The sequence below is a fragment of the Mustela erminea genome, chromosome 2 (assembly GCF_009829155.1).
Source record: "Mustela erminea isolate mMusErm1 chromosome 2, mMusErm1.Pri, whole genome shotgun sequence".
NCBI lineage: Eukaryota > Metazoa > Chordata > Mammalia > Carnivora > Mustelidae > Mustela > Mustela erminea.
Window position 1 is genome coordinate 99,429,553 of NC_045615.1, and position 26,147 is coordinate 99,455,699.

Sequence of the window (26,147 nt, forward strand, 5' to 3'; positions counted from 1 at the left end):
ATGAGGGACACAGGCCCAGCAGAGATGAGGTGGAGGGCTAGCGCCGTCCACGCCCCCGTTGCTGCTCGTGTGCAGGGAATTAGGAGGTTTATGGAGCCCTTTCCCTCCTGCTAACTCTGCTGCGAAAGGCCTGACCTGGGGATCCTGGGGTACCTGGGCCGGTGCCTGACCTTGGGACCAGCAGTCAGTCCCCCATGCTTTGCCCTGATGCTCCTCCTCAGAACGTCCAGCCCCCTTCAAGGCGGAGAGTGATAGACAGCATGCCTCCTGGAGAGGGCTTTCTGGAACCGCCTACTGAGAACCCGAGCAAGGAGATACTCTGCAAGGAGCTGCCAGGGGCCACTGGGGCAGCTTCTTCCCTTTCCTGGGCTTCCACCCAGTGAGGGCTGGCTCTGCTCTGCAGTGTAGCTGGGCACGCTTATCTCTGTCCCCTTGGAGGCCCTCCATGCTCCTACTCCTCTCCCGCCTGGCTGCAGAGAGGAGACACCTTCCTGGGCCCACCCTTGGTTCTAGAGAATACTGTGCTCATTCTGGGGCCTGGTACCTGGCCCTTGTCGGGTGAGCTGTGGAGCAGGACGGGGCCCTCCCTCAGGGTCTGGCAAGGTCAGACCTTCTGGTCTGCCTGTGCGCAAGGGAAGGTGATGGGGGCGCTGCAGGCAGGAGCCCCCATGGGCTTATAAAGCTGGAACAGGCAGGAGCACTAACATTAGAGCTCCAGGCCAGAGGAGTGGTCTTTGTCCCTCTGGTGCCAGCAGAGGCCAGCCCACCGTCCTGATGTGAGGCAACAGCCGTATTTGAAAACGTCATCAGCGTGAGACTCTTCTGCTTTCTAAAGAATGTTCATACAGTACCTGAAATGAGCTTTCCTTTCACCATGCCTCCCCTCGACTGCAGGGGACCGCCGTGCCTCCCACGTGTCTTCAGACGAGGCGCATCTCCTACCCCAGATACGACAGGGGGAAAGGGTGGTCTTTGTTCCTTAGTCCTGCACCTAGGGGTTTGGCCTCTGTGTGCATATTTGATACGGGATGTTTCATACTTGGGCCTTCTCTACAGCTTCTCTACAGCTCAAAAGCAATAGAAATAGAATTACATTTGAACATTCAGGAGAATTTGCAATTTGTGGAAATCATAAGGCATGTTTCATTGTGTTTGGTATCCACAGAGAAACAGAAAAGTACACCAACCAGACAGAATACAGCTGTAAATTCCAGTTCCAGAAATCACTCGGCTACGGTAATTCCCCCCTGCCTTCGTCTGCACGGGTCCCTTGCTGGTGGGTGGTGCAGCTCCGGGGCAGGCCGAGCCCCTCACGCTCCTCCATTGGCCTCCCGTTGTGCCCATTGGCCATGTGCTCGGGGGCCGGCCCTGCACCCCTGTTCCCCATCTGGTGCCCGGCTTCCCCTAACCGTGGGCTGGCTGTTCCTCTGCATTGGGGGAGGGGGATGCCTTACACTCACACTCTTGTTCTTGTGACTTTTATAGCTGTGATTGGTTTTCCTGCAAGGCACGTAAAGTGTGTGTCCCTGTGGCCTATATTTCGGGGGGTGCTTTTTGTCTCTAACTGATGGATTGTGTGTTGTCATGTGTCCAACGTGTAAGCAGAACTCTGACTTTCCTTCTAATGCAGGGAGAGGAGAGAACACTAGGCAAGTCTAATTCTATTAAAATAAAAGGAGAAAATGGAAAAAATGCTAGGGATCCCCGGCTTTCAAAGAGAGAAGAATCTATTGCAAAGATTGGGAAAAAAAAATATCAGAAAATTAATTTGGACGAAGCAGAGGGTATGTGTGCTTTCTACAACTTCCGCGTTTTCTAGTGAATTGCAATGTCAGTTTCCTAGGGCCGTTGTTAGGAGCTCCTCTGAGCCATTAACATCAGAAGGATGCCTTCCCCATCCCAGTGAGCGTGCCCTCGTCCCGGGTCAGTCTGTGGCTGCCGTACACTCTTCCCAGTTGTCAGACTGAGAATTGGGTCCTTAAGGGACAGGGAGTGCCCTCGAGGGGGGCAGCAAGTGGTTCCCAAGGGTCTGTGTGCGGCTTCCCCTTCCCCAGCTCCTGCAAGGCCTTGGTAGTGTCAGAGTCACTAGCATGGGGGGAGGGGTTGCCAGGTAGAAGGCGGAGGCCAAGAGGGCCCTGGACTTGCTGGCCAGATGCTCTGCCCTCCCTGGGCCTGCAGAGGAGAGGGAGGGTGGCCTCAGAGACCCAAGGAGAGGTGATCACTTATGGAAACTTCTTTTTCTTCTGAAAGCTTCTAATGGCAGAATCAAAACTAACAACTGTTACTGGGACCTGCATTGCGATCCAGAGAGCAGTCCCTAGGCTGGGGGGCCCACAGTTAGCTCTCCATGAAAGCCAACCCAAGCCCATTCACCACCCTCTTGGCTATCACCAGCCACCAAGGAGGCAGAAGTAAGACACAAGCCTGCTCCCGGCTGAGAGCTACTAAGATTTGAGATTTTAAAGTCCTTGTCATTCTTCAAAATTAAGAATGTCCTTTAAATGCTAGAGAAAGTTCAGCTTAGACTCCTTCTCCTTTGAATAGTAACCCCCCAGTTACAGCTGGCAGACAGCCCAGGTAAGGGGACAGGAGCTCAGGGGAGCCATCGAGAGGCTGGAGGCAGAGGTGGGAGAGAGAGTGGGGGCCCCTCTTCGGAGACCATGGGCTTCGCTCGTGCCTCAGGTGGCCTCCCTGTCAGCATCACGAGGGAGCCAGGACATGGGTAAAGGGCTTCCCCCAGGTACTTAGAGAACCTGGGCTGGAGTCTGGGTGCTGAACACACCTCTCGAGCCGTCCTCACACAGCCGGGTCTGCTTGGGGGTTTCAGTCTGTTCAAGTCTGAACTTGACCCCACTGAGTTCTCTGCCGGGGCCTTTCCTGCAGCTCTGGGGGCAGAGAGGGTGCCAGACGGAGGTGCCTGGCTGGCCCGAGCCTACACTTTCCAGGGCCATGGGACAGCCCACAATGCGAGCTTCCTAGAAGGTGAACTTTTTGTGGTTGTGATACAGGCCTGGGTGTGGAATTCTCTAAAGCTTGATCTGTGCGGGGCTTTTTTCCGCTAGAGTTTTTTGAGCTCATTTCCAAAGCTCAGAGCAACAGAGCCGACGACCAGCGTGGGCTGCTGAGGAAGGAGGACCTGGTGCTGCCTGAGTTCCTGCGCTTACCTCCCGGCCCCGTGGAGCGGACCCTGCCCTCACCCACCGCTGCCAAGAGCTTCGGCAAGAGAAGCTTGACCAGCAACGGCAAGGACAAGGCTCCCTGGCCCTCCACCACGAGCCCCGCTGCGAGCCCCGCCACAAGCCCCGCCACAAGTCCCACGACGAGCCCCACGACGAGCCCCAGCTCGGCTGGCAGTCCGCCATTCAGTGCTCCCCAGACCCCCTCACCCCACTCCCAGGAAGCTGAGGCTGGGGGCGTCCAGACCATGGAGGGCGAGCACGTGGCTGACCTGACGCTCACAGGGGAGGGGGACATCAGCAGCCCCAACAGCACTTTACTGCCGCCCACCCCCACCCCGCGGGACTCGGCTGGACCTCCGAGACCAGGTACCTCCGAGTTTGACCCCCCTGCACACCTTTGACTCTCTGCTCCTCCACTATCCACCTGGTGTTTCCACTCTGTTTCCAGTAAAAACAGAAACAGCTATGGTAAGTCCCCTCTGCCTAGAACCCTCTCTCCAACGAGGTTCCAACAGGACCTTTGCTGTCCTGCTTGCTGGGGGCCACCTCTGCCTTTTCCAAGAGGAGCGCCTCTGCGTGTGGCCAGCACGGGTCACTGAGGGGCTCAGGGTGAGTGTGCCAGGCCCCGGCGATGCTCTGGGACGGGACGTGCGTGTGGGCTGTGTCCGTGCCTGCACAGAGAGCAGCACTCACCTGCCAACCCCTCACTCGCTCCTGCATCCAGGACCGCCTCCCAGCAAGGCCCAGGGAGTTTCTGAAAATGTATGTGCTATTCTTGAAATCTGGATAGCTAGTATTTTTTGTGTTGTAGTCTCAAGACTGAAAAAAAAAATAGCATTTGTCTTGAGCAAACCCAGAAAGCCCCGTGTGATTTGGTGAGGAGAGCACATGCTCTCTGACCCCGGGTCATCCGTGGAGAGGGCTGCACACTCCTGCCTGACCCCGGCAGACCACAGGAGGGTCTGGCCCCATGTGGACCGGGCCGTGGCTCAGTTCCCAGGGTGTCACAGGAAGTCCCTGGGGGCTCCCTGGCCTGGAATAGGCTTAGACGTTTCTTCAGACGGATGCGCGGATTCGTGGGTGTGGAACCGAGCGGTCCGGCCGCCCGAGAGCTACAGATGCCCAGGCTCGAAGCGGGGATCCCGGCCTTCCAGGAGCAGTTCTGTCCTGCTCCGATCCCCAACGTGTGTGCCTGTGTCCCCACCCCCACCCCCGTGCCCCATCTCTGGGCTGTGGACACTTTGCCGGAGCCGCTGGTGGCTGTCCTTTCTCCTTTCTGTGCTTGGTGATGCGCGGACCTTGGCACCACTCTTGTGGTCTGCCGTCGGGGGACACCAGTGCCTCCCTTGGCTCGGCCTGGCCCAGGATGCCGATGGTAGTCGAGTGTGCCCCAGGACCAGGGGCCAGGGAAGCACTGTCGCGGTGTGTTCTGTACCTAAGTCCACGTCTGGGCACTCTGGGGACATAAGCCACGTGGGCAGGGCCTCTGGGCGCCTTCCCGCCGAGACTGCGCACGGACACCGAACTGGGAGGAGCCGTGGTCCTGCCACGCGCCGCACTCTTGCACGCCTGCCTGCGGCCGACTTTCCTTTCTGCTCTCATTTGTAGATACCTGTGTGCAGGTTCCCCCGTGTTCCGGGTCTGTGTTCTTCCGAGAGTAATAAACTCTGGATCTTGTCATCGGACTGGTTGAAAGCGCTCTTCTTTCTCTTTTGAAAATTCCTTCCTGCTTTCCATGGGTTTGCCTTAGTGTAGTGGCTTTTAAAGATCCTGAGCCCTACACTCGTAGGCATCCCTGAGTGTCTCACACACACCCATGGACATGGACATGGGGAGCAGTTTGGGGGGCCGTTTGCACGACCCTGGGAGCAGGAATGGGGAGATGTAGCGCCGTACTTGGGCCACGCGGGAGCCTAACGGGTAGGGCCTCCTCTCCCTGAGCGCACTGATAGCCCCCATCCGTGGTCAGGTGCCCCCTGTCTCTCTCTGCTGCCCCGTCCAGGGGAGGAGAGTCTGGGCGTTGGGTGGTGGTTAGGCTGCATGACTGAGCTCAGTGGCCAGTTGCTCCTGACCTAGATCCTGTGGGGCTGGTCAGCCCCAGGTACCAGGGTGTCTGGCCCCCGCTGTTCACCCCCGGGGGCTATCTGCACACAGAGTGACCACCAGCATGGGATGTGCAGCCACCCTGCACTTGTCCCTCAGGATGACTCAACGGCCATGCGCTGGCATCTCTGACCCATCGGGGTGGAGGGCAGTGGCTCCTGTGTTCCCCATACTGTGGCTGGCTCCTCCTGGCTGGACGAGTCCCACGGCCAGCACATGCACCCCAGCCCCCTGGCTCACAGCGGTCCCAAGACAGAGGGACTCTGGCCATGGGCTGGGGAGTGGGTGGGCCCAGAGGAGTTAGACAAGGTCCGGCACCCACCTGTATCTTCTGGAGCTGACAAGCCCACCTGCTGGGAAGGGCCTTGGTCTTGAGCTCCCTCCTGCGCAACCAGCTCGTGCCCAGCTTGGCGAGGGCCAGCAGCCTGGAGGCCTCGGACTTAGGCTCCTCATGGGCTCTCTGTGTGGAAGAACCACTGGCCCCCAAGCCTTGTGTCCGGTACCTCCACGTTGCAACAAAAGGGAGGCGACCCCGAGATTCCTATGTCGAGTGGGGGAAGAGCATCGGTCACAGCCATGGGAGGCACTGAGCACCGAATTGTATTTCTCACAGTTTAGAAGGCAGGTCTCAGCACAGCGATTCTCACCGGTTCTTGCAGGTGCTGGGAAATATTTCTTAGCGACACAGTGGTCACCATGGATCAGTTCAGGGTGAAGAATGCAGTGTGTTGATGGCCTGGGGCCCCCGGGCTCCACAGCTCATGGCCACATACGGGCCAGACAACTAGTTGGGCAGCTGCCAACAACGGGCCCCCAGATGATAGGGTGTCCTCCTGAGGATCATGGCACCCGCCCTGGTCCATGTCCCTGGCGCTCACGTACTAAGAGGCTGTCAGTGCCCTGTGTGGCCAGAGGACAGAGGAATTGGGCAAGATGAGTGGCCCAAGAAGCTTGTCCAGTGCAGAGGGCCCCATCCATAGCTAGGCTCCCCCAAGAAATGAACCCTATGGTTGCTTTGATCTTGATTCCCAGCTGCTTTCTTCATTGTTATTTATAGGACTTCTAGAGATACCCTGGGAATTTGGGGGCACCCTCTGGCATTTCCAGTCCTGGGAAGGAGCCCCAGGGAGGTGCATGTCCTCGGGTCCAGTAGGACCAGAGACCGATGCCGAGAGTGTGGCCCACACTCAAGGTGGTGCTGGTCTCTCCCCACTGGGTGAGAAGACACCCGTGTCCACGCACTCAGAGAGCAGCTGGGAATGACATCCTGATGGCACATGCTCCCAAGGGAGCAGGCATCTCTGTTGAGCTCTTTGGCCAGGGTGTCTGGGCAGCTGAGGAGCCGCCTTCAGTGTGGACCGGTGGCCCTAGCAGCCCCTGCCTTAGCCAACCCCAACAGTCAGATGGTGTCTGACCCAAGACTGAGGGTCACTCCTGAGTAAAGGGCCAGTGGCCAGGAAGCCGAGGGTACAGGGCCTGACCATGTGGGATTTGGGAGCAGTCTTTGCAAGGAGACATCCAGAGCCCTTCCCCAAAGGTCTGGGTTTGGAGAAATCTCACTTCAGCTGGCTCTCTGTCTGAGCAACAGGGGGCCCCATGCCCCACCCCTCCCCAGGCAGGCGTGGGAAGAGCCCAGCTTCCCTCACTGCTGTCTGGCCATACCGGGTGTTAGGGGAATGGGTCAGGGTCCTAGCTGAGCCCCTCCTAGCCTTAGGAGACAAGGCCCCTGGGAACCCCAGCAGCCAGCTGCCCTTAATAACTGGGGGGCCCTTCAGTGACCACGTGGGCACAGCTACACCCTTCCCAGGAAGGGGTGCCTGCACAGCCCTTCTGGCCCGGGGTCTGTGGGTGCCCAGACGCAGAGGTTGCTGCTCCTTGGCTGGGGCAGAAGCTATCTCCACTTGGAGACCTTGTCTAGTGGGCAGTGTCCAGGGTCCCCAAAGGCACACCCAGTTCCCAGACTGGTGGCTTTCCAGAACCCACTGCTTACTTCCTCACAGCTACCTGTAGCTCTTGGTCTCCTCACATATGGCCCACCCAGCAGGGGTTGTGGGGGCCTAATGATGTAGTTTCCATGGGAACGGAACTGGAGAGTTAACCAGAGGCCACGGCCTTGATCTTGGCAGTGAAGGTAGCCAGACCACATGTCCTTGGTGTGGCTGCTGTCCCAGGAGCCTCTCTACACCTGGCTTCTCAGTGGTCAGCCCCCCTCCCCCATGCCAGCCACAGCCTTGGTGTCACCCCCGCTCAGCCCAGATGACGTGGCCGCCCGGTCTTACTGTGGCCGTGTCCATGACCGTAGCCGCAGGGAGGCCTCCGGGGAACGCCATGCAGGTGTCGCCAGCCCTGGGCCCCACCTCCTGTCCCCATGTCCTTCCCCACATCTGCAGCAGTCCTTTCAGATGTCCTCTCTCCAGCAGAGGTCCGGCCCGTCCATCTGGGGGACTGAGGGATCTCCACACTGAGCACCCCTGCCGTCTGGGGGCAGAGAGCCCTGCCCTCCCCAGTACAAACCATGGCACGCACAGGGGTGGCTGGCTTCCTCGGGGACACGTCGGCGTGCTAGGGGCCTTCCGCCAACCTCAGGACTGAAAGGTGTTGAAGGGCATCCCTGGCCGGGGTCTTGCCAGAAACCCCCTTAACAGCAGAGCACGTTCTAGCGTTCCGGCCCTGCTCTGGCTGGAATGGACCCTTAGCAGATCTTCTCTGGCTAGATGCCTGGCTGGAAGCCTCCACAGGCTTCCAGGCAGCTGACGGTACGGGCCCAGCCCCCTCCACAGCCTCCCAGCACTGACTAGGACAACTCCACTCTCCTGGCGGCGAGAGTCAACAGCCCTGGGTCTCTTGCTGCACAGCCATGCTCCATGCCCTGCCATCCCTGTCTTGGTCTGCTCTCCCCGGCTTCGGGTCTGAGTGGAAACCCCAGGCTCACATGGTCCACAGTGTGACCTACACCCCTTCCCCCGCCATCCCCTGCCGAGGTTCCTGCCTGCTGCCCCTCCCTCAGGCCACCAGCTCCATGCCTGCACCCCTGTGGCCCTGACACTGCCCCGCCCCCGCACCCCCCTTCCCTGCGCGCTGCCATTTCCCCGGCTCTGAGTTGGTGCTCAGTACAGATTTACTGAATGAAGGATTTGCTGAATGAGGAGCTTTAATCCAGTAACCCCTCCCCTGCCGTGTCCAGACAGAGTTCAGTAGGCCTGGGGCACCAAGAGGAGGGGTCACCTGTGCATTTCATGGGCTGGAACCTGGGCTTTTGTTGGGGCTGTCCCTGCTTTTTCCCATGGGGACCAGGTCAGCCTCTGTGAAAGTGGGCGGAATGGGGTCCCCAGGGCCAACAAGGTCTTGGGAGGGCCTGGAAGGGCCAGTCCCCCCACTGTTTTCCAATTCAGCAGTGCCCGCCTCTCCGTGTGCTGTGAAAGCAGCTCAGGGGCATCTGGGAGGCTTCACAGAGAGGATATCAGGATGACTGGGGGAGCACATGGGACCCAGCCTCACAGATGATGCCCTGCACCAGGGGCTGAAGTCACGGCAAAGCCCCTGGAGGCCGGGGCGCGTTTCTCTGGGTTAGGAAGGGCTGTGGGACAGGCAGCAGGAGCTGGCTCCTGAAGGAGAGCTTGGCCCCTGGACCAGGTCCCACCAGTGTAGCCCTGTACCATGCTGTCCCCGAGAGCAGGGTCCTGTTCTGTGTCACCTTCTCCCGACGTGGTGGTGGCCAGAGTGGAGCTGGCAGTCAGCACAGAGAATGCTTATGGACAAAGGAAGGGGTGGCCTGGGGACGGACGGACCACAGACAGCTGGTGAGGGGCTCCGGAGTGCGGTTCTGCCCCGGGATGATCAGGGCACAGGGTCTGCGGTGGCCCTGGAAAAGGAAGGGTCAGTGGAGCCGCCTGAGTGGGGAGGAGACAAAGGTCTCCTATCTGGGTGGGTGAGGGACCCGGGACAGAGGCTGGCTGTCCCTGGAGAGCAACCAGCTGGGGAGCACTGATGAGAGCTCTGGGAAGCTGGGTGGGAACAGTGCTGGGGCAGGCCCTGGCCTGGGGTTGGTGACACATGCCTGTTGCATAGGGCTGGGCCCCGCCACTGAGTCACAGGCCTGGGGCTGCCACTTACTCGGGAGAGCGAGTCTGAGCAGAGCAGGCAGGAAGGGCCCAGACTGTAGCCACCCTCCCTGTGACACTCACATCTTTGGCCCCTGGACTGACCTACTGCCCTGTCCTCAGAAGCTGTCATTCCTCCCCATCCCACTGAGCTGCCTAGGGGTCGGGAGGCCGGGGGGAGTGCCATGGCCAAGGCCAGATGGCTCCCTGCAGCTCTGTCTTCCCGGAGCTCTGTCTGGGGCTGGGCGGAGAGAAGGCTGGGCTCCTGAGCCCAGGTGGGGTCACATGCTATTTAAGGAGGCTGAACCCTGCCTCTCTGCTTGTCCCAAGTCCCAGGCAAAGGCCAGCCCCACTCCATCGTGTCTGGGCCCCACAGCCTGGCATTTGGGGTTACGGGGACCCCGTGACAATGGGGTCGGGTGGAGCCCAGCCAGACCTAGCAGAGTGGCTGTTGAACATCTAGAGGCCCATGCTTTTTTGCCCTCTCAGACCCCTGGAGGGCAGCCTCTTCAGAACTATGATGACCCCGCTGGCCAGGTGCCCGATGCTGACATGCAGGGAGGCCCAGGTGAACGGCCCTCCTGCTGCCCCCTTGACTTGCTACTGAGAGTTTGGGCTGGATGCCATCGGAGAGCATACCCGCCTCTGCCTGCAGGCTCGGACTTGCCCCAGGGAGGCCACATGGAGGTGCCTCCAGAGGCGTGGGGAGTGGTGGGGTCAGGGGACTTTCGGGGCCACAGAGCAGCTGGGGAGCCCAGACTCCTGCCCTCTGTGGTCCTCCCTGCTTGTGCTTCTATGCCTGGGTACCAGGAAGGGAGCCATCTTCCCCTCCACCAGCAAGGCTGGGGAAACTGAGGCCCAGGGACAGGTGGTCAGTGGAGCAGGACCCGGGGTCCCTAGGGGCTGTGCTCCTCCAGCCTGTCCTCTATGGGCTCAGAGCTGTCCCTGCCCCCCAGGGGCCCTTGAGGGTCCTCGGCCTCAGGATCACCAAGGACATGGCTACAGACAGGACAGAGCTCACGCCCAGCCTTGGTCTGACTAGGGCACCAGAGTCCTGCCTGTGGAACCCACCCTGGAGTGAGCCAGGTAGCTCAGGAGGCGGGCTGAGGCTGATGGTGAGGCCAAGCCTACCTCGAGCTGATTCCTGGAGACTCCATTCGGAAGACATATTTCTGCCCTCTGGAGGCCCTGCTTGGAGACAGGACAGGGCAGTGACCCGCCCCAGGGTCTAGAAGCTTCTGAGGCAGTTTCAGGCAGCCTGGGACTCCAGGTCAGGGGGTCAGAGGAGTAAAGGGAGGGGAGCTTGGAGCTGGATGGCCTGTGAGGGGGCAGGCAGCAGTGCGTGTGACGGAAGGGATGGCGTTGAGGGGCACAACAGGGAGGAGAGGCAGGGAAAGACTCAGAGTTTGTGAAGGTGAAGATACGGCCCCAAGGCAACCATCAGGAGGACAAGTAGGTGGCCAGGACGGGAGGGCTCAGGTGGCGGTGGGGCCATGAGGGTCTGGGGGCTCGCTGAACAGGAGCTGCAGGTGGGCGCCCTGAAAACAGCTGGGTCGAGGGGCAGCCAAGGTCACAGATGACCCGTGTCTGTGTGATGGGGTGGGGCGCAGTCTCCTGTTGGGGGAGCTCGCCCAGGGCAGGGCAGACGGGTGACAGTCTCTCTTTTCTCCTTGTGACAGGAGGCGGGGCCAGAGGCAGCCAGGGCCTCCCGGTCAACACCATCATCGACGTGGACCGCGTTGCGGGCCTGGCCCCCGGGCTGGGCGGCAGTGTCCCCGGGGTACGGGTGTGCCCCCAGAGGTCACGGACCAGTGGGGCCCTGACATCAGACCTCCCTAGCCTGAGTCCCTTCCCAGGTGCTCCTGCCAAGCCCAAGGCCAGCCCACATCACGCGACCTTCGTCTGAGGCTGCCTGAAGCCATGCCTCAGCAGCCGTCCCCCCACCCCCACATCAGCACCACCCCAGCTAGACACACGTGGACTCCCATGATCTGAGGAGACCACCCCAAGCCCTCCTGAGAGCCTTGAAGGGGCCTCCTTGGCCACCCTGCCTTCGGGAGCCAAACCAGGAGGTGCAGGGCAGCCCGGCCTCGGACACTCGCTCCCTCAGATTCTGTCCTCTCCAGCCCCTCAGCCTCCAGCCCTTCCTCAATAAATCAACTTTGGGGACCCCCCGAGTGTGAGCCTCGTACTGGGTGCTGGGGTCGCAGGCCTGCCCACAGGGAGTGTCTCAGGAGAGGGATAGAGGTGGTGACAACTCCCGGTGTTGAGGTCAAGGCTGGGTGGAGAGTGGAGCCAGCCTGACGGTGCTGGAGGCCGCGGCGGCTCACATGGGTCACAAGTCAGTGCAGGGCCCCGGGGGATGCCGGAGGGGGCAGGGCTCTGCCTGGAGACCCACAAGTCACGCCATGCCCTATGCTCCCCTGCCTGGGCTCTGGGGGCCCCAAGCCTGCTCTTGGCCTAATCTAGAGGGTCTGTCCGTCCGTCTGTCTGTCCGTCCATGGAGGGGGCCCTCACTGAGGTCCTGGGTGGTGTCAGGCCCCAGAGAGCAGCTGGAGCCTGGTCAGGAGGGCCTGTGGCCGGCCAGGTGGGGGCAGGACCGCTGGGGACTGTGGGCTGAGACAGCTCCAGTCACCCACCCAGGTCGCCCTAGTGGAACCCCCACATGGAGCAGCTGAGCGCTGAGGGACCCGTACCCTTCCCGCTATAGAGTTGCCGGAAGGGCCCAACCTGTGAATGTCTGGCCAGGCCAGGGAGGTTCTGAATCTTCTAGGGAGCAGGGCTGTGGAAGGGGCCGTGGGAGGTGTCAGAAGGAAGGGGGACCATCCCCCAATGTGCCAAGCTCTCGCTGTGTCCCCACAGGCTCCACGCTCTCCCCCGATGCTCCTGCCCTTGCCCCGTCCCCGCACCCAATGTACTCCCCCGTCTGACACTCCTGCCCCCCACCATCCCCACACCCACCGTGCTCCCCTGCCTGACACTCCTGCCCCCATCCCTGAACCCACCACCCACCCAACTGGATGCCCCTCTCCACCTTCCTCCTCTTGCATGGATGGCAAAACGGCGGCCCAGAGAGCATGGTTTGGGGGTGCACAATGATGCCAGGCTGATCCCTTGAGGAAAGGGCAGCTAGCTCCTGCCCTGGCCCCTGTGGGCCGCTGAGCTGACTCATGGGGAACCTGTGCTCAGAAATGGCAGAGGAGGTTCCCCTAGCAGCTGTGCCTGTGACACACTCATTGTACGGCCCATGGGGTGCAGCAATGTCCGCATCCCAGGTCCCAGATGGAGAGAGCAAGGTGCATGCAGACCTGGGCAGGACCCCAAGCCAGGTCTCTGTGGCCCTTGGTGACCCTGGATGCCTGGCAAGAGCTCTTCTGGGGCCCACCAAGCCAGGGCTCAGGATAAGGTGTGGGAGCCTTGGCCAGAGATGGGGACAGCACCAATTATCCAAGCTGTGAGGAAGCTAGTTCACTAGTTCACTAGTTCACAAAGGGACAGCGGCCAGTCCCGTGGAGAGGTGGGGGCTGGGAGTCCAAGCCCCCACGGGCTGTGTGTCCTGCCAGACTTCCTGGAGGAGGCATCGCAGCTGAGACCTGAGGACCTGTCGGGTCCAGGGCCAATGTGGCTCATGCCAGAGGGGACAGCTGGGCCAGGCAGGGTGAACTGGGCAGCAGATGGGGGGACATGTGGGCCCAGTGCTGGAGGCAGCCAGGGTTAATCATTTCCAAGTGGCCTTGACCCCAACCCAACCTGCTCGCCGCTTCCACCTCCCGCCGCTCCTTGTGCCAGCCCAGGAGGAGCCATGGAGCTGTGGGCCTGGGGTCGCAGCCTTTGCCCCTCGCTGGGAATGGCCCTGTTCCTGCTGCTGCTGCTGCTGGGGTTTCATGGGGCTCAGCCCCAGGCTAGCAGGGTGAGCACTGACCCCGTGGCATGGGGACCGTGGGCTCCCCGTGCCCACTCTGGGTCCTGGGGCTGGGGCTGGGGAGGGCTGGGGAGGGCTGTGGAGTGGGTAAGGGGCCCAATGTGCTGCAAGCTGGCTTTCTGGCCTCCAGCAGGCAAGGTGGGTATGCTGGGCTGGCCTGGGGGAGAGGAGGCCTGGGGATCTGAACTGCTGGGCCCCCACCGGGGGACATGAGGGCCACTCCCCTCTCTTTGGGCTGCTTTTGGGTCCCATTGTTTGGGGGGTGGGTAAAGGGAACCTCCGAGGGCCTTGTGACTGCTTTTGTCCATCCCCCAGAACAGATCCCCAGAATCTGAGGCTGGAAGGCAGGGGTGCCCAGCCTGGGCAGACACCCAGCCTGCCCTAACCCAGCGGACTCGGCAGGAGGGGAGGGGGACAGCCAGTGGCCAGGTTCCCCTTGGTTTCTACTCTAAGGCCTGAGGGCCCAGTATGGAAACTAAGGTTGGGGACAGCGATGAGCCCAGCCACCGGGGGGCTGAATGTGAGGGGGGCCACCTCCTACTGACACCATCACAGCCCTCTTGGCTCCTCCTAGAACCTGACAGAACCCCCAGAACCTAACACCACAGTGAGCTCTGGGACCCCCATGATCCCTGTAACCTTGGTGACCCCTGTGAGCCCAGCCACGAGTGCTCAGGGACCCGGTGGTACGGGGCTCACCCCCCCACCCAGAGCAGCTCCCTCCAGCAGCAGCCCTGGGGGCCCAGGTGGGTCAGGAGAGCTTCCCGGAGGCGGTGGGCTACACCTGGGCGGGTGGGTTGGGAGGCTGGCAGGCGGCTGCTGGGGAGCAGGGTGTACGACATGGGGCAGAAGGTGCCCAGCGGGAGCCCCCTGACCGCCCTCCGCTCACCCTGCAGTGCTCACAGAGGACGGGCGGCCCTGCAGGTTCCCCTTCCGCTATGGCGGCCGCATGCTCCACTCCTGCACGTCGGAGGGCAGCGCGCACAGGCGATGGTGGGTCCCAGGCAGGGCGAGGTCCACCAGCAGCGACCGCCAGCCTCCCCTCTTCCGGATCCCCACGGCCCCTATCCACTCTGGAGACCCCCCTGCCCTCTGCCCTCCCTCCCCAAGCCCAAGCCCCAGACCCAGCAGGGAAGGAAGGCATGGGTGTGACTGGGGCGAGTTACCAGCAGCCGGCAGGGCATCCTGCCAGAGGCAGGCTGTGGGAGGCCTCGGAGCCGGGACCCACCTGTGTCCTCACCCCCAGGTGTGCCACCACTCACAACTATGACCGCGACAGGGCCTGGGGCTACTGTGCCCAGACCTCAGTGCCCAGGGAGGACCCAGGTGGGTGCTGGCGGGGGGTGGGGGGGGTGGGGAAGGGCATGTGCTGGGGGAGGGGGGCTGTCCAGGCTGGGGTTGGGGGTAGTCTAAGGGAGTACTAGGGTCAGCCCGCTGATGGGGGTGGGAGCCAAGGGGACAGAGCTGACCTGGGACAGGGAGTCCTGCTTGGAGTGCAGAAGAGAACTTTGGGCTTGACCCCACTACACCCCAGGGGGGCTGCAGGAGTGCAGAGGGTGGAACCCCTCCCAGGCAGGACCCTGCCCTGTCCAGGAGCCACAGGGCTGCCTTGGTCATTGCTGGGAGTAAGGCGCCCCCTGGTGGTCATGCTGGGCGCTGTGGCTGCACAGGTGGAATCCTGGGCAGAGATGAGGGCCCCTAGGGTCTGCAGGGTGCCGGGGGTGCTGACAGCCCCACCTGCAAGGATCCCAGGGCACACAGGAGGGGACTGTGCTGACTGATGGGGGCTGGGCTTCCAGTGTCCTGGTACAGAGCCAGAGGCCTGCTTGCCCAGGGTCTGAGCATGGCATGGGGGTGGGGGGGGGGGGCGGCTGCTGGGACAACAGGGAAGGTCTGCACCCCTTCTTAGGACTCCTGCACCCCAAATAACCCAAGGAACCCAGAGGGGAAGCATGAAGGCAGCAAGCCCAGTGAAGGCACTGAAGGCCTTGGAGAACAGAGAGGGTCTGGGGGAGATACCCCAGTGGGCCGGGTTCTCCCACACCTGCTCCCTACTCCTCCTGCCTGTCCCCAGCTGCCCCGGATCCCTGTGCCTCCAGCCCGTGCCTCAATGGGGGCTCATGCTCCAACACCCAGGACCCCGAGTCCTACCACTGCACCTGCCCCATGGCTTTCACAGGCAAGGACTGTGGCACAGGTGTGCACACCAGGTCCTGGGAAGATGGGTGGGGGAGGGGCCTGCCTGAGGGCAGCGGCCTGAGGGCAGCGGCCTGAGGGCAGCGGCCTGAGGGCACTCTGCAACCCCCCCCCCCAAGAAAAATGCTTTGACGAGACGCGCTATGAACACCTGGAGGTGGGCGACCGCTGGGCCCGAGTGAGCCAGGGCCAGGTGGAGCAGTGTGAGTGCACTGAGGGCCAGATCCGCTGCGAGGGCACCCGCCACACAGGTACGCCGTGGCCGAGGTGGCGGGCTGGCCCAGGGTCCCCCAGCCACAGGCCCCAGTGGGACAGCCCCGACCCTGCCCTCCCGAGGTGGGCACCCTCAAGGCCTGAGGCTGAGCTCCTGAGCCCTCCCCGCAGCTTGCCTGAGCAGCCCGTGCCTGAATGGTGGCACTTGCCACCTGATCGTGGCCACCGGGACCACTGTGTGCTCCTGCCCCCCGGGCCATGCCGGGCGGCTCTGCAACATTGGTGAGTGGGTCAGCCTCCTGGCCCTGTGCCCTGCGGCCCCCGGAGCCCAGGCTCACCACCCACCATGCCGCCCACAGTGCCCAGCCAGCGCTGCTTTGTGGGGAACGGCACTGAGTACAGAGGTGTGGCCAGCACCGCAGCCTCGGGCCTCAGCTGCCTGGCCTGGAACTCGGACCTGCTCTACCAGGAGCTGCACGTGGACTCCGTGGGCGCTGCAGCCCTGCTTGGCCTAGGCCCCCATGCCTACTGCCGGTCAGCAATGGGGCCCCAGACCATCTGCACAATCAGCCCAATGCTGTTGTTAGGGGAGTGGGGGGGAGGTCCGTCAGGAGTTCCCTCACAGGGTTCTCCCAGGTCCCCTGGCCCCGGGCCCACCCGCCTCTCCATGCACCCCAGGAACCCGGACAAGGACGAGAGGCCCTGGTGCTACGTGGTGAACGGCAGCGCCCTCTCCTGGGAGTACTGCCGCCTGGTGGCCTGTGGTGCGTGAATGGGCTGCAGGCGGCTCGAGAACCCTGCTCCCACAGGAGTCATGACCATTTTTCCCGCGTCTCTCCCCTCTTTGGAGCACCACTGCCCCCTCGGGAGATGGGGAAACTGAGGTTCCCTGGAGCAGGGCTCATTTGAGGCCATGCGTCTGCCAGGCACAGGGGGTCTGAGCAGGCCAGCCAGTCTCCAGGTCCTCCGGGCGGCTCCCACCCAGCCTGAGCCGAGCTGAGGGCTCCCAGACACAGGAAAGGGCCGGTCAGGGGTGAATAATGGGGTGGGAGGGCCAGTAGCCTCCCCTGGAGCCAGACCCTGGGAGGGGGCAGCTCCGGGAGGCCAGCCTGCCCTCTGGCCCCCATGCCCCTGGGGCCACCCAGCCGGCCTGGGCTCTGAGGTCCCAGGCTGCTGAGAGGGACAGGAAGCCCTGCCAGACGTGCCATACCACTTTGCTTCCCACAAAGCCTGGTGACTGATTGGGTCTTGTTCTTCCCATTGTACAGAAGAGGAAACTGAGGCTCAGAGAGTAGATTGTGTGCCTGTGAGGGCAGAGCTGTCTGGGGTGGGGCGGGGGGGGTGGTGAGGACAGCAGCCAGGACCCACTCTGGGCGGGGATGTGTAGAAGGAGCCCCAGCAGTGTGACCCGGTGACCTGTGCTCCCAGAATCCCTCACCAGAACTCCGCTCCGGACCCCTGAGGTCATGCTGAGACAGGCTGAGCCTGCCCCAGTGGGACGCCAGGCCTGTGGCAAGAGGCACAAGAAGAGGAGCTTCCTCCGGCCACGCATCATCGGGGGCTCGTCGTCCCTGCCGGGCTCCCACCCCTGGCTGGCCGCCATCTACATCGGGAACAGCTTCTGTGCAGGCAGTCTCGTCCACACGTGCTGGGTGGTGTCCGCGGCCCACTGCTTCTCCAGCAGGTGAGTGGCTCTGCCCATGCCCCTCACTGTGTGTTTCAGCCCATCCACTTGCCTTCCCCCAACTTGGCCACACACCCACCATCCATTCCACACCTTCGCGTCCACCATCTGTCAGCCTCCCACCCACCCATCTGCCACACACATGTCCCCACGTGTCCCCACAACCCATATAACCCCAATCTTTGGTCTCTCATTTTCTCGTGGCCCAAGGACCCCAGGTGGGGGTGGGGAAGACCTCCGTGTTCAGCCTCGCCCCTGCTCAGGGTCACTGCCCAGTCCTGCCCGGACAGTCATGCACTGGGTGGGGTAGTGGGGCGGGGGGAGTTGGGGATGCTGGGCATATTATGGGCAGGCCCTCCTCAGAGAAGATCCTGCCCCCCCATCCCTGACTGTGCGGGGGGGGGGGCACCTTTCCCCACCCCTCAGCAGGGACTCTTAGGCCCTGCCCACTCCATGAGCTGGGAAGGCAGACTTGGGCTGGCAGCTAAGGGAGTGGGGGTCAGGGATGCAAGGCCCACCTCTACACACCCAGAGGAGCCTGCCAGTTCAGAGCAGGGAAGGCCAGCCCCTCTTGGGCTTCACCCAGTGTGATGGGAACAAGGTTCCCCATCTGGGTGTCCAGACTAGGAGGCTCCCCAGGGGGGTCCAGTTGGAGAGGATGGCATCCCAGGGATCAGGGCCTGGGGGTTTGGCAGTGTGAGTCTGGCCTTGAGCCTCCATTGGTCACCCAGGGACTAAGGCATGGGTGGGGGCCAGTGGGTGCAAGGCCTGCCCTATGTGGAGCCTTGACAGGCAGCAGGCTTCCCACTGGGCCCGGGAAGTAGGGTCTCTGAGGCTTCTCCAGTATGAATGAGATTGGGTGGGGGTTTAAGAGGCCGGGGGAGGGGAGCAAGCACCCATTCTTCACATCCAGGAAAGGGTTGGGGTTGAGGCAGGGGCGCTGGAGGTGAACAGGTGGACTCTGGGTGGCTCCCCAGGAGGGGCATGCTCCTTTGGCAAAGAAGCAAAAGGGGCAAAGGACAGAACTAGGGGCCCAGAGCCGGTGGACATCCACCCTGCCCGGCTGCACACTCAGCCCTTCAGCCAACCCAGTCCTCCCATCCCTGGAGGCCTGCATTCACTGGCCGACCACCCCAAGAGCATACCTTTTCCCCCCGAAGTGAGACCTATGGATCACCAGCTCTGGCCCTGGACTTGGGTTTCTGACTCTGCCCTGAGGCCAGGCACCAAGCCCCACTGTGTGCCGAGCTGGTGCCTGCCCAGGGCGTGGGAGCCCATTTTCCAGAAGGACCTAAGGCCTGGGAGGGCCCAGGGGCCAAGGTCCCACAGGGGCCTGGAGCTGGAGTCCAATGAAGGAGGGTCAGGCCTGGGTGGGAGTTATCCCCTTCATCAGGAGCTGGGAAAACAGAGGCCCGGAGAGGGAACGGGGGGACTGAACTGGGGGCCCAGGGCCTGTGCCCAGCAGGAACGAAGGGCTATATCGGGGAGACCCAAGCTACATAGGAGCTGGATCGGGCCACCAGGCCTCCACCCACTCAGGCCCCAATCAGCATAGACCCCACCTTGCAGGAAACCCTTAGAGTCACTAAAGGGGATGCATTAGAGATAGCACTGCCCAAGGTCGTGTGTGGCCACAGCCCACCATTCCCCTGCTCCCTGCTCAGGCCTCTCCCCTGGGCTGCCTGGGACCTGCCCAGCGTCGCCCTTGGGAAGACCTCCAGGATGCTTGAGCCGCAGCGGGTGGCGGGGAGGAGCCGAGGAGGGGAACTTGAGGGAAGGGATCTGGGGCGGGGCCTAAGGGGCCTGAGAGGCGGGGCTTGAAGGGAGGAGCCTGTGGGGAGGGGCTTGAGGGGCGGTGCCCGAGGGGAGGGCTTCTGGGAAGGAGCCGGTGGGGAGAGACCCAAGGGGCGGGGGCGGGCCTGGGTCGTGCTGCCACCAGACGCCCTGCACAGCCCCCACAGGGAAAGTGTCTTAGTGGTCCTAGGCCAACACTTCTTCAACCAAACAACGGACGTAACACAGACGTTTGGCATTGAGAAGTATATCCCGTACCCTATGTACTCGGTGTTCAACCCCAGTGACCATGACTTGGGTAAGGCTTGGGACATGCTGGGGTGCACCAGGGCCATGGATGTGTGTGTGTGTTGCACACCCCAGGCCAGAGTCAGGAGAGGGGCAGGGGTGGGTAGGCATCAGGCCCACCTGGGGAGAGGGAAAGGGAGGGAAGGGGCAGGAAAAGAGACAGAGGGGGAAGGGAGGGAGTAGGGGGAGGGGAGGGCAGCAAGGGAACTCTGTATGGCAGAGTGGCCTTGGCCTGGTGGGAGGAAAACCTGGCAGGCCAGCCTTGCTGAGCCCTGGGCCGGCCCCCCTGCTCCTCGGCCCCTGCAAGGACCCCCACGTCGCAGGCTGCCCTCTGGTCTCTCTCTCTCTTGGCCAGTCTTGATCCGGTTGAAGAAAAAGGGAGACCGCTGTGCCGTCCGCTCCCAGTTTGTCCAGCCTATCTGCCTGCCTGAGCCTAGCAGCCCCTTCTCCGCTGGACACAAGTGCCAGATTGCAGGCTGGGGCCACCAGGACGAGAGTGAGTGGGGGGGGTGGGGGCACCGTGCCCCAGGGAGTGGTGGCTAGCCCCAGGGAGCCTTGCCCAGCCTGAGAGCACCCTATTCGTAGATGTGAGTGGCTACTCCAGCTCCCTGCGGGAGGCACTGGTCCCTCTGGTTGCAGACCACAAGTGCAGCAGCCCGGAGGTGTACGGGGCCGACATCAGCCCCAACATGCTGTGTGCTGGCTACTTCGACTGCAAGTCTGACGCCTGCCAGGTGAGCCAGGGCTCAGCCCCAGATCTCAAGACTGCCTGCCCCCTGCTAGCATTTATCAAGGGCTCCACAAGCACCATCTTCTTTAGGCTGCAAGATGGAGGAGCTGCTTTACTTCCCATTTGATAGGTGCGGAAACTGAGGCCCAGAGAGGCCCTGCCACTCTTCCCAGGTCACACAACTCAGAAGTGGCAAGGGGGGTTTGACACTGGACCACATGAATACAACAAGCCCTTCTGGGGGAAGTCAAGGCGGGCTTTTCAGAGGCAGGGGCATTGGCACTTGTTTTGAAGGGTGAATAGGAGTTTGGCAGAGGGCTGTTATTTCAAGTGGGGAGATTAGCCCAGAACACAGGGACCACCTGGTCCACATAGGGTGTGTGCTGGTGGGTGGTTTGGGGAGCCAAGCTCAGATGCACGTTCCTGATCATGGAGTTGAGAGGAATCCATGGCAGAGTTTAGGAACTGGAATGACTAGTCAGATGCTGTCACAGTAGCCCTGGAATGAGGAGACTTTGTGTCTAGGGGGCCGGGGGAAGGTGGGATAGTTCCTTCACTTGGAAATACCTTTGTCTTCTGTCCCCGGAGCTGTCAGGAAGTCTGCGTTGGGAGCTCCTGGGGAGTCCTCCCCAAAGGGACATCGGAGACTCTTCAGGGACGTTTTCGGGGTTGGGGTGAGGGAGGCGGAGCAGGAGTGGGTGGTGGGGTGTTTCACGACTGCTGAGGAGCTGAGCTGGTGCCTGGCTCTGACCAGCAGCCCTGCCGCAGGGGGACTCGGGTGGACCCCTGGCCTGTGAGAAGAATGGTGTGGCCTACCTGTATGGCGTCATCAGTTGGGGCGACGGCTGTGGGAGGCTTAATAAGCCTGGCGTCTACACCCGCGTGGCCAAGTACGTGGACTGGATCAAAGACCGGATATGGCCCCCTAAGCGGCCTGCGGATCCCTCCTGAGACAGCCCCCGCCTCAGGGTTGGGCATCCCACCTCTGCGCTGTTCCCAGACTCCTAACAATAAATATGCTTCCAAGAACCAGGTGCACAGGGCGCATGCCTCTGCACCCCACCCTCCTCAGCCTTCCCCAGGCAGCTCCCCATCTTTGCTTTCTCAGTGGAGAAGGGAGCCTGCAGCCCCAGGGAGGGGTCTGGCCCCAAGGCCCAGGGGGTCAGGGCAGGGCACCTAGCGTCCTTCTCCTAGCCTACCCACCTCAGGCCACCCCCAGGCAGCAGGGGCTGGAGCCCACACATGCTGGTTGCCCCAGGGCAGCGCACAGAACTTGAAGATTAAAGACAGGTAGTTTGGAACTACATACCGGCCCTCATTCTGCTTGGAGAAGGCGCCCTATATGAGGCTGTCCCTTAGCACTGTTTCCTAGGGCGAAGGCCAGAGACCCCCCCCCCTTGCAAAGAAACCAGCAGGCCCGCGTGTCAGGGAGTGGAGGGCAGTGGGGCACTTCTGGGCTGGAGCTCCTGGAGCCAGGAGGCTGCTGCCAGTGGGCCAGCACAGCTGGGGGAAGGAATCACAGATGCCTGGAAGAGCTCCCATTCCAGGAAGAGGGAAGCAGCACCTGCAAAGGCCCTGAGGTAGTGGGGTGGGGCTTATCTGAATCAAAATAAGGAAGTGAGGCTAGAGACCTGAGAAGGCAGGGATGGGTGGTGGCTGCTGGCTGCAGTGGGGTACTGGGTTTGTCCCAGGGGTCCCTGATGGGGCTTCAGCAGGGTGGACAGGGGATGGCCTGGGAGTGTGGGGCCGGGCAGAGCTGTGCTGTAGACAGACCCCCTGCCCCCAGTGCCCAGGAGCAGTGCCTCGGGGGCTGGGAGCCCTGGTCTCAGGGAGAGGGCCGAGATGGCCCCACATTCGGTCATCCATGCCCACACCCACCCATCCCACTCTGGGAGGGGGACCCTCCTCCCAGAGCTGCTCAGAGGATGGGGGTCCTTGGCGCAGTCCCCACACACCTCTCCTGCTCCTCGACCCCAAAGCCACCTCCTCTCCTGTCACCTCCACAGGCTCCACCTTAGACCAGGTCTTCCTGCCTCTGTCTGAGGTGACAGACCAGGACTTTCTCTAGGTCACTAGGTCACTGCCCCCCCCAACCTTGGAGCTTCCCCCAATCCCTGGGGCAGACCCTACCTACCTCCAGCCTGCTTCTGCCCCACACTGCTCCCCTACTCTGTGCTCTGGCCTCCCTCTGCCCATGCTCCTGCTGTTCCCATGCTTCTAGAATGTTCTCTCTCATACTGCCCTCCCCACTTCACCCAGCAGAACTCAGGCCACAACTGGACACTGTCCCACGAGGCCAGTCCCTCTCCCGGCCGTTCTCCCCACTGGCACAGACGTCATGGGCTTTGCCCGCCTTGGCTGTCTGGGCCACACCCCGAAACCAGACCGATGCCACGGGAACCAGGGCAGTTTTGCCTTCCTCCTGTGATGGGGAGTCCAGCGCTCAGCCACTTGTGGACCCGGGTTCCCTGGCTGCATCTGTTCCCCGTATCAAGAGAGGAAGAGCAACCCGGAACTGCCTTCACTGGGGGTTCCTGCACGAAGCTCTTAGGGGGAGGGTCCCCCTCTCAGAGGACAGAGCCTGGTCCTGGGAAGGCCCAGGCAGGTGTGCAGGGCCGCTCTCTGCATGGTGGGACTCGGAGCCCTAGGGCTGCCTGAAACACTCTGCTGGAGCCCCACCACGTGGGTCCCACCCCAGGCCACTGAGGCCGGCGCTGTGGCTTCAAGAGCACTGGGAATGCGGGGCCTCCAGTGGCCTGGGATTGGCTCTGCACACCCTGCATCGCCCCCTAATTCTTCTCCCCTGTGGGTGTTGAGTGCGGGTCTGTTAAAGTGGCGACTCCCGATGGGAGACAGTGTTGCGTGGCGCCGAGCCGGCCGGCCTGCAGTGAGCCGCGTGGAGTCCATGCGAGTCTGGCATCTTCCAGCCGCCCCTCCAGGTCGCTGTCCATTCTCTGCCTTCTGCGCCCAGAGCTCTGGTGCCCCAGGAGGCTGATCTCCACGGATGGCATGGCTCCTGTGCCCGCTGGGTTTTTGAGGACACTGGGGAGCCCCCCAGCAGGTCAGAGGAGGGAGGAGAATGACACTAGGATATTGACTTCCCTGGCTACCCCGTTTGGGGGTCACCTCCATGTTACAGGGTGAACCATGTCCTCCTAAAATTCAAAGTTTGAAGTCCCAGCCCCAGGACCTCAGAATGGGATCTCATCTGGAGGGAGGGTCGTTACAGAAGTGATCAAGTTCCTGTGAAGCCGGGAGTGCGGGTCGGGACCCAAGAGGACTGCATCCCTAGTAGGAGGGGAAATGTGGACACAGTCAGGCACACGGAAGTGCCACAGGGGACAGTGGCCATCTGAAAGCCAGGGACCTTCTGTTTCATGGTCCAGGGACCTCCCCCTCGTGCCTACAAGCAGTATCCACTCCTCCTGTCTAGCCCCGCCCCCCCACCTCTGGTGACTCCCTTCCAAGACCACCGCTCTGAATTATCCTGATAGCTGTGGCCTGGTGGGCCCCAGAGTGACCCCCACCCACTGAACTTTTTACAAGCTTTTTACCATCTGCTTGTATTTTGTTTAGGATTTCACATCAGGCTTGTGAGTGAGATTGGCCTTCCTTGCTGTCTTCAGACGACTCGCAGAATCAGTTTCAGAGTGTGCCTTCTTTATTATTCCCCAAGGACTCCGGATAAGGCTGGAATGATCTCTCTCTGAAAGTTGGGGGACTCCTCTATGAAATGCCCCGGGCCCCATATTTCCTTTGCAGGATGACATTTTCCTATGGTTCAGTATGTTAATCATTACCAGCCTCAGGGAAAATTCTGTTTCTTCTTGAGCCAGTCACAGAGTTTGCACTTTTATGAATTGAGTGTCTGAACTTCGGCAGTGGGCCACAGAGCTGTTGGCATTCCCCGGTCCCTGAATCTCAGACGTGCCCGCGTCCTTCCTTTCTGTCGGCTGCTGGAAGGTTCTCCATGGCCGCCGGGCCTGCTGCTGAACGTCTGCTTTACTCCAGTGGATCTTTCTTAAAACCCTTTTCCCCTCTGGCAGCTTTTCCAATCCCCTTCCCTGCGACAGGCCGTGGGGTCCCCGTGACAGGTGCCGACGTGGGTTCCCTCTCTCCCCCGCCCTGCCTGCTGTCTGTGAGGCTTTTGGTTGGTTCTTCTGGGCTTGGCTGGCTTCTCCCTTAGCTGGAGGCATCAGTGGATCTTGGGCTGTCCCACTCCTGGGGCCAATGGGCTCTTGGCTGGGACCATGTGGGGACAAGGCCATGTGTGGCTTCTCACCCTGCGGGTTAGCATAGGCTTGTTCATGTGAGGGGCTCTCAGAGTGTCTGTGAGCATTCCCACTGTGCCTCCTTTGTCAAAGCCTGCAGCTGGCCAGTAGAGTGGCAGACTCGGTCTCCATGGACGGGGTATATGGCCTCATTTCCAGGGGTGAGGCTGTGGGGGCATCATTGCCACCATCTTTTCAAGGGATCACCCCCATTCTCTGTTGACTTGGGCTGCCCCGCTGGGGAGGAGACAACAGAAATTTATTTTCCCACCATTCTGGAGGCTGAAGGCCAAGATCAAGACTCAGCAGCACTGGTTTCTGGTGAGGCCTCCCTCCCAGACCGCAGAGGGCTGCCTTTGCGCTGTGTCCTCACAGACTCCTGTGTGCATGCGCCCGGAGAGGGGAGAGATGGCTTTGTGTTCCCCCCTACTGGTGAGGCTGAAGTCCTGTGGGATTGGGACGCCCCCTCTTGACCTCACTTAGCCTGACTTGCCTCCTTATAGACCCTATCTCCAAATACAGCCACATGGAAAGGTGGGGGCTTCAACCCATGGGTCTGGGGGACACGACTTAGCTCGTGGGATGTATGTGAGGGCTGGGCCTGGGAGTGGCGCTCGTACCCTCTGCCCGTGCACCCCTGGCCAGGCCTCCTCCCTGCAACCCCCCCAAGCAGGGGGTGCCGTGAAATATGAGTGAGCAAGGGGGTGGGGGGGGACACGGGGCAGGTGCTATGTGTTTGTCCCCAGCCACACTGAGCTCCTGGAGGCCCAAGATGAGACGCCAGGCCTGGTCCTGACGATCCCTGTGTTTGTGACCCACGGCCATTTTCAGAGACACTCACACGCACAGTCGCATGTGGGGGCCCATCATCATAATGAGGCCAGAAGAGGAAACTGAGACCAGAATGTCACGTGATGGTTTGGGTTCACCAGGTGGTGAGTGGAGGGGGGCAGGGGGCCGGGGGGAGCCTCAAGCGGCAGGCACTGTGTCTGTACAGCCAGTGATGGGATGACGGTGCCTCGTGGCCACAGATTCTGGCAGCAGCGGTGGCATCCCAGGCCACGATGTCCGGCAGCGGGGCCCCAGGCTGTGTGGTCCGCCTGCGGTGCAGCTGTCGTTCATGGCCGTGGGCTGCTGGGTGGGCGCCAGCCGTGTCCCATGGCTGCCAAGCCCAGCTGTGTGGCGGTGTGGGGCCGGGGTGGCATCCGGTCTCGGGAACAGGGCTGTGCATCCCTACTGCCCAGCCTCCCCAAACTCCCACGGACTCTGCGGCCTCTCCTGGGTTCGACTGGAGGCCTGACGTGCTTCCAACAAATTCCTTCCTCCTTCCATGGCCAGAGTCCTTTTCTGCCACTTGCAACCAGCAGCTCTGGCCATAACCACTGGGACAACGGTCCCTGTGCCCCTGGGGGGCTGGAACAGAACACTGGAGGCTGGGTGGCTGAGAAGCAGACATTTGTCTCTCACAGTCCTGGAGGCCAGAACGATCTGGGTGCGGGCATGCTGGCTTCCTGAGTGTGGACAGGCACCTCCCAGGGGCAGGGGGTGGGGGGTGGCGCTCATGTGGCTGAGAGAGTGCGTCTCTCTGTGTCACTTCTTACAAGGACACTGTAAGGGCATGACACACCTTCCTCAGCTCACAATGAGCTTACATTGAAAATGTCATG

General features: G+C 61.8%; 2 protein-coding genes across 12 annotated transcripts in view; both read left to right on the forward strand.

The window, feature by feature from the left end:
- Nucleotides 1–11,577, forward strand: part of RGS12 (regulator of G protein signaling 12) — a 105,252-nt gene extending 93,675 nt beyond the window's left edge. For 2 of the 6 annotated variants that reach the window (XM_032333683.1, XM_032333684.1), the window contains 4 exons: nt 1,166–1,236; nt 1,631–1,784; nt 3,063–3,545; nt 11,062–11,577. In XM_032333683.1, the coding sequence (XP_032189574.1) occupies nt 1,166–1,236; nt 1,631–1,784; nt 3,063–3,545; nt 11,062–11,288 (935 nt within the window). In that variant the 3' untranslated portion in view covers nt 11,289–11,577. Of the gene's footprint in view, nt 1–1,165; nt 1,237–1,630; nt 1,785–3,062; nt 3,546–11,061 lie in introns of those variants that run through there. The other 4 variants (XM_032333681.1, XM_032333682.1, XM_032333686.1 and 1 more) reach the window with 3 other exon arrangements.
- Nucleotides 11,578–12,808: 1,231 nt separating this feature from the next.
- On the forward strand, nt 12,809–21,613 carry HGFAC (HGF activator). Of its 6 annotated transcripts, none has more exons than XM_032333692.1 (14): nt 12,809–13,292; nt 13,879–14,050; nt 14,201–14,297; nt 14,551–14,630; nt 15,379–15,501; nt 15,620–15,751; nt 15,885–15,995; nt 16,073–16,247; nt 16,392–16,477; nt 17,142–17,397; nt 19,350–19,489; nt 19,835–19,975; nt 20,084–20,213; nt 20,964–21,094. In XM_032333692.1, exons 1-14 carry the CDS (start codon nt 13,185–13,187, stop codon nt 21,004–21,006), a joined length of 1,794 nt encoding a protein of 597 aa, XP_032189583.1. In that variant the 5' UTR covers nt 12,809–13,184; the 3' UTR covers nt 21,007–21,094. The 6 variants fall into 6 exon arrangements, with proteins under 6 accessions (XP_032189583.1, XP_032189584.1, XP_032189578.1 ...); XM_032333693.1 differs by having other exon boundaries at nt 12,810–13,292; nt 20,967–21,094; XM_032333687.1 differs by having other exon boundaries at nt 12,811–13,292; nt 20,065–20,213; nt 20,964–21,613.
- Nucleotides 21,614–26,147: the final 4,534 nt, after the last annotated feature.